Below are 7,144 nucleotides of genomic sequence, written 5' to 3' on the forward strand. Positions count from 1 at the left end.
AGTAATTAATATTATTTTTTTATTTGAGCTCGTAAAGCTCTTGTACGTTTTTCTTTTTCTCAATTATGTAAAACACTAATTAAACGAAAGAAACTTCAAAAGAAATGACAATATCTAACTAGATGATTTCTATTCCAACTTCAATACAATGGCACAAGCTCAAAAAAAAAGAAAAAAAAAAAAAAAAAAAAAAAAAGCACTCTCTATGTATCAGGCGTGCTTGCTTACCATATATTCTAACCATTCACAATCGTAATAATAACATGACAATTATAGGCAATGAAATACAGCACCAATCAAAAGAAGGCCAGAAGAAGGATATAAACGAACCTTTTTTTTTCCTTTCTTTAATTACAAATCGACCGACCCGGCGAACCAATACCTACAAAAACGAGGAGGTCAGATGAACTTGGGCTTGGGGACAGGGGTGCTATTCGGGTGCACCGGGCTGAGCTTCTGTATCCAATGAAAAAGTCCTTTCTTGTGGTCTTGGCAAGCCGGGATAACCCGCGCTAGATTCAACGTCCCGTCGCGCTCGAACGACGCCTCGAATTCCTCCAACACCTTCACCACCTGCCAAAACTCCGGCCTCTTCTCCGGCTGCACCGACCAGCACTGCTCTATCAGCGCCCGCATCGCCGGCGCACAGCTCCCGGGTATCGTCGGCCTCAAATTCTGTAACCAAATCACAACAAACCTATCACAAATCAGTCGTTTTTACGACTACTCGATCAGCAAAATACCCAAAGTTTTGCACATTGTTGTAAAATCTCGGCTATAACCATGGTGTCTGAGTTAAACTGGACTAAATTATATCATAGTCTCGAGAGTGTGGGACCTTGTTGACGACGGCGAAGGCGGCCTGGATGGGGGTCATGTGGTGGTAAGGGACGGAGCCGGCGGCCATTTCCCAGAGGATGAGGGCGAAGCTGTAGACGTCGACCTTGCGGCCGTAGGGCCGGTGGCGGATCATCTCGGGGGCCATCCACCGGTAGGTCCCGGTGTCGTCCGCCAGGAAGTCGCAGCACGCCTCGTCGCACGCCGTCCCGAAGTCCGCCACCTTCATCCTGAACCCCTCCTCGATCAGCACGTTCTCCGGCTTCAGGTCGCGGTGGATCACACCCCGCGAGTGCACAAACTCCATCCCCCGCGCCACGTCCAGCGCCGCCCCTATCAGCGTCCCCAGAGGCACCGCCTCCCCGCCCCGCTTGTGCATGTACGCCCTCAGCGACCCCTCCGCCAGAAACTCCGTCACTATGCAGTACACCGCCGAGTTCCTACACGCCCCCACCAACTGCGTGTGCATCCATACCATCATTATCACAACACATTTGCAATTCGTTTTAACGAGAAAAAAAAAATTAGATAACTGACTGACTAAAACGCTTGACATCGATATATAGCCAACGTTTCGTAAATCTTAGGTAAAATAAAGATGATGTGACGTTCCTGATTTGCCATTTCGTATTTACGTCAATTTACGCGTGTAAATACGTAGACGCGACTATATATCTAAAATTCACGAAACGACTGTAAATATAGCTATATACTTAATAGAACCGCGAAAATTCGCGGTGACTCGAACTCATCTCCTTATTTATTTACCAACTGAACTAATCTCTCTTGTCATGTGCCGACGAAGCCCCCACCGACTATTTTACCTTTTTTTACCCTAAAAATTAGCCCCGTGAAAAATTTAGACTCTAGCTCCGTCACCCTCCTCTGAGAGTATGGAGTACGAGTATCGGTATCGACATTACCTTGATGACGTTGTCGTGACGGAGGCGGGAGAGGAGGGAGACCTCGGTGACGAACTCGCGCTCGAGGCGGGCGGCCATGGCGGCAGAGGAGTCGTGGCCTTCGGGGGCGGAGATGATCTTGACGGCGACGGGGGAGCCGTCGTACATGCCATGGTAGAGCCGGCTGTGGGCCCCGTGGGCGAACTTGTTGCCGAGGAAGAGCTTCGACATGTCAACGCTACACCCCTCGCACTCCTCCTCCGCCACCGCCGACACTCGCCCGGACCCGCCGTCGAAGTACTTCCGGCTCCGGGCCAGCCCCGCCGACAGGTGCCGAAGCGGGCTCGAACCCGACCCGGCTCCGGCGGCCATGGTCGAGAGGGAAGAGGTCGACCCGGACCACTTCTTCGGCCTCATCCCCCTCTCGAACGCGCTCCGCCGCGGCTGCGGCGTCGTCGAGCGCCGCCGCTCCGACTTGGCCTCCCGGAACGAGTCGGAGAGCTTGCTCTCCGGATGAGGGGACAGAGATCTCTGCTTCGCCACGGCGGGCTTGGGCCTGGGCTTCGGGTTTGACTCGGAGCTCCGAATCGCGTCCCGGTGAGCCGAGGACGAAGAAGAAGACGAGACCATGTGGCGAGACTTGAGCCCCGGAGAAGAAGAGAGTCCTCTGTCGGTGCCGCGAATCGGTATCGGAGCCAGCCTGGAAGAGTCCAATCTGTGACAAACCGTGTGAGAGAATTTCGTTCTTCTGATCCATGAATTGGCTTCTTCGTCCATTTTTTTTTTTCACCTAAACCACTTTTTTTTTCCTTTACAATCTTAAGCTTTAACAATCCATCTACAAAAAACGAAACCTGAGAAGCGGAAGAAGATGAGGGAAGAAGAAAAAGAAAAACGGAAAGATCGGAGCTTTTGTTTATGGGATTTTTACGTTCTCAATCGAAAAAGTCAGAGAACCATGGGAACCAGGGGAGACGAGCTAACGAAGAGGACAGAGTGGTTGTTGAATCGTAGTTTAGAGATATCGTCTTCATCGGAATCGAAATCCTCTGAATTCCACCATAGTCCATCAACGTCGAAGTTTCACCGCGGAAACCTGCCAAACCCTCTCTCTGGTAATGGTTTTTTTTTTTTTGTTGGGGGTGTTGTTGGGTTCAAAGTCAAATACCACTTTCCGTAAATGCTTTGGAAATCGTAAACAGAAATAATATACAAATATTTTAAAATAAAATTAAATGATTGGTAAAATAAGAAATATAATAAAATAAAATGCACTCAACTGAATTGAGCGGAAAGGGAAGGAAAGGAAAGGAAGCATGCATGATTACGAATCCCATTAGCACGGAAAAAAAGAGAGGGGATCCCCTTGATTTAATAATTCCAATACAATCAACTATTATCAATTATTAATATACTTTTTTCAGTTTTATGTATTATGTATTATGTACATCCTCTTGAGCATTGAAAAGAAGTGGAAAGGTTAGTATGCATTCCATTGCTAAATATAAGTGATATTTCCGTTAGATAATTATTCGTTTTTCAAAAATTAACGGAAATGATATTTTTGTTAATCTTAATGAAAATTAGTATTTTCATTTATTTCCATTATGTAATAAAATAAAATAAAATTTAATGGTAAATTAAATAGATTAAACTATTAAAATTTTAAAATAAATTACTAATTTGTCAAATGAATTGCATCTTTATTATAAAAATTATTTTAAAAAAATAGGTAAAAATATTACAACAAGATACAAATGAGAGTCCTTTGCCAGCTAAGCAAGCCTTTTATAAATTATATGTAATTATTAAATTTTAAATTGACTGAAACTAAATTTAAAGATTATGAATAATTTTTTCAATATTAAGTTTTATTTTTATCCATTTCATTTTTTTATTAATACCTTCGTTCTTTATTTTAATATAAACTCATGCTGATTAATGAAATACGAATTTAGATTTCTATCTAAACTATTTTTTTTAAGGCAGGTTTGATGCAGTGGGGATTGAACACACGACCTCCACACAGGAGGTGGTGTGGAATTACCACTAGGCTATCCTGGTACCACTGATTTCTATCTAAACTATTACAAAATAATAATTACTTATATGTGAGATTTATGATTAAAAATAAAAAGAAGTTAAATATATATATATATGTATATATATAAATTGTGTATGATAATTGGGTTCAAGACCATGGGCATGGAGAAAAACGTTGTTCTTCCACCATTTCCAAATAGGCATAATCATATAATTATGGAGAAGAAGAAAAGGCAAAACAAAACTTGCTTATTTATAATAGAGTGGGAAATCTTTTAAAAGTAAATCAATTAAAATAGTTACACAAACAATAGAGAAACTTGTGGAAAAGTCAGTTATTATTATAATTAAGAAGAAGGAAGATTGCAACCGTGACCGTAGATTTCGTGGACCTCTCTCTCTCCCCCTTCCTCTTTCTTCGATATTTTTTTTGTTCTGTGGGCCCAAGAATAGCGAAGCCCCTCTTGGGGTCCCACAAGGCCCAAAAGTCAGAAAAGACGACGAGAATGAGAGAGAATTGTATATGTTATTTATAAAGCAACGACGACGAAATGTGTTTGTGGGAATTGGAAAGAGGTTAGTGAAGTGTGTGGGAGGGAATCCATGTGTCACTTTCGGATAGAATAAAATACAAATGGAAGGGCGTAAAATGAGTTTTAGCATTTTATGCCGGACCATTAAAATTAAGAATAGTAAAATCCTTTACGGCTTCCGGTACGGTTTCCATGGACCATTCAAGTGTGTGCATTGACTTCTCTTCTTGTATTTTTTAATTAGGAAAATAGAACTGCAAAGTTTAAGCTATATTTTAATCAAGCAAGCATATAAATAGTTGGAGCCAAATTAGATCCGAATCTGGTAATTCTTCAATAATTTTTTATTGGCTTGAGATCGAAAGCATATCCGTATGTGTATTCTTGCGTAAGAAATTACTGTTTTAAGAATGCGCTTGCCCAAAAATTTTAATAAGATGAAGAAAAAAAATTAGAAATAAATATATATATATAAAACAAGCAATTATAACAAAAAAAAAAATTATGAAACTTTTAAATAGTATTAAAAATCTCAACCCCTAGACCTATCATTAATAATGACTTATAAAAGCGCATATGAAGGGTTGACAAAAACCGAGTTCCGATGAGTTACAAAATAGTCCATGGCCAATCAAGCTCACAAACAGTTCTTTTAGAGGCACCTCTATAAACAATGGGCATTCCCAAACAATCGAGACAAAAAAAACCCATATAAGAGAGACTAACCCAAATTAAATTGAAATATAATTAGTGATAACAACGTGGTTTACGAAGAAACTCATAATTATTGACCCACCAACATCTAGACTCGATTTTAACTAAAACAAAAAATACCAAAGAAAAATAGCCCAAATAAACAAAACAAGGCAACAAAGCGTGACGAAAAAAAAAAACAAAAAACAAAAAACTTGGTAGTTACCCTTAATTAGGCAGTGACCATTGAAAGTTTGAACGAGACAAGGAAGCAAAACGCCACTAGAGAAAGTAACTCATTGCCGCGTTGATGGAAGTGATTCCTTAAAGTCAGACTTGGGAACGGGTCTCCCGCCTAAGTCACACGTAACGTGACCACAAGTGGACTCATGTAAAGAAACCAAACTAACGCAACTTCGGCGAGCCTTGCTAGTCAAGTGAGCCCTTCCAAATTGCCCATGTCTTTGACCGTCATTCTACTAACATGATAGCTAGTCACACGTCTTTGTTGCCATGGCTACCCACATCTCTAATTATCGCTCCGCCATCTCCGGTCGTTGCTCCGCCATTCCCGATCCATCCGGCCTCCAATCAGCGATTTCCTCTTACGACCACCACGAACTCCTATCGTCGCTTTGCCGCTTGGAGATTTGACAGCATGTTTTTCACCGTAAACTCCTACCTCAGCTATTCCTCCGCCAGTGACTCAGTCACTATGCAGTACACTGCCGAGTTCCTACAAACCCCCCACCAATGGCGTGCAATATCACTATCACAACACATTTCCAATTCATTGCAATTACCTTGATGACGTTGCGGTGGCGGAGGTGGGAGAGGAAGGAGACCTCGGTGGCGAACTCACGCTTCAGGTGGGCGGCCATGGCGGCGAAGGAGTCATGGCCGTTGGGAGCGGAGATGATCTTAACGGTGATGGGGGAGCGACAATTAGAGACCGCTTGAAAATGTACTAAAAATATATTAAAAAAATGACCTCATGTAAATCCGCACATGCCAATAGTTACCGATCACGGCGGCATTGTGACCCCACTAGGTGCAAGAGTTCGTAAAGTGAAAAGTGAAAAGAGAGAGAGAGATTAATTATATAAAATCCCATTAGATTCTTACACGTTTAACAAAGTGCCCCATGAACACTTTTATTTTTTTACAAACGTTTACCTTCAACTTTAAAGATATATAAAAAAAAATATCATTTCGTCTATTATTTAACAAAAATTAGACACATTTAAGGGTAAAAGCTTAAAACTCATTTTCATTTTTTTATTTTATATTTTTTTTATGTATTCTTCTTCTAAAAAAAAACCTTCTCTTGTTCTGAGCTTTGTGAGTAGGAGAGAGAAATAGAGTGAGCTGGCGGGGAAGAAGATCGTCTTCTTCTTCTTCTTCTTCTTCGACGGCCGTGACAATTCCATCGAATTCCAAGTCGTCGAATTAAAAAATGAAGAAAGAATGGTCATTCTTTGCGTCAGGCCCATCACATTGAGGCTTTCACGATAAAGAAAAGAGAGTTGTACAATCTAAGGTCAAATTTTTCTATTTCTCGATTTGTTATAGCATTGCCAATTTCGAGGATTTGGAGGAGGCAGAGAAGAGGAAGAGAGGAGGCGATTCGGCTGAGAACGATCGTACTCATCCAGATCCAGTCATTGTAGTCACAGACTCAAAAAGCTTCGAAGCTCGTATTCTACATATACCTTTGTAGACATGAAACAAGATGTAGTTAATATAGTCATTGTTGGAATAAAGTTAATAAATTTTATTTATTAACATGTGGTTAGCTGATTTGTGGCAACAATTCCACTCATCGGAATTGGATATTTGTTTGCCAAAATCGGACCTAAGGTTGACTGGAAGGAGGTTGGAGAAGAAGGAGGTCGAAGAAGGTCGATGATTAAATTTTAGGGCTGAATAAAATGTCTGGATTAAATTAATCCTGCCTGGATTAAATTTAATTTATTATGCCTGGATTAATCGGAGCTTTATTTTGCTTATACTTGATAAACTTGGACTATTTTGCAAATTCTTAAGTTTTATTTGGCCATTTAGTCGCTTGATCCTTTTATCTAATTACTCCAAAAGAGAATGATATCCAAAAAAAAAACATTTTAGATAGAAGGA

At 41.0% G+C, this 7,144-nt stretch overlaps 1 protein-coding gene across 1 annotated transcript; it reads right to left on the bottom strand.

Moving 5' to 3' along the window:
• Positions 1 to 206: 206 nt before the first annotated feature.
• Positions 207 to 2,933, bottom strand: LOC149385943 (Protein kinase superfamily protein). The gene is made up of 3 exons (XM_089626014.1): positions 1,761 to 2,933; positions 839 to 1,294; positions 207 to 675 (listed from the first exon to the last, which is right to left on the bottom strand). Exons 1-3 carry the CDS (start codon positions 2,514 to 2,516, stop codon positions 400 to 402), a joined length of 1,488 nt encoding a protein of 495 aa, XP_089482140.1. The 5' UTR covers positions 2,517 to 2,933; the 3' UTR covers positions 207 to 399.
• Positions 2,934 to 7,144: the final 4,211 nt, after the last annotated feature.

This window comes from Urtica dioica, chromosome 9 (assembly GCF_054948205.1).
Source record: "Urtica dioica subsp. dioica isolate 48M chromosome 9, U.dioica_male_clone48M_v1_H2, whole genome shotgun sequence".
NCBI classification, from domain to species: domain Eukaryota; kingdom Viridiplantae; phylum Streptophyta; class Magnoliopsida; order Rosales; family Urticaceae; genus Urtica; species Urtica dioica.

Excerpts from the sequence above, each read along its gene's own strand:
- LOC149385943 (XM_089626014.1), bottom strand. The coding sequence starts at position 2,516 with ATGGACGAAGAAGCCAATTCATGGATCAGAAGAACGAAATTCTCTCAC. Across the intron at positions 1,295-1,760 it reads GTCACGACAACGTCATCAAG|TTGGTGGGGGCGTGTAGGAA; the intron begins GTAATGTCGATA and ends ATGCACACGCAG. Across the intron at positions 676-838 it reads CCTTCGCCGTCGTCAACAAG|AATTTGAGGCCGACGATACC; the intron begins GTCCCACACTCT and ends ATTTGGTTACAG.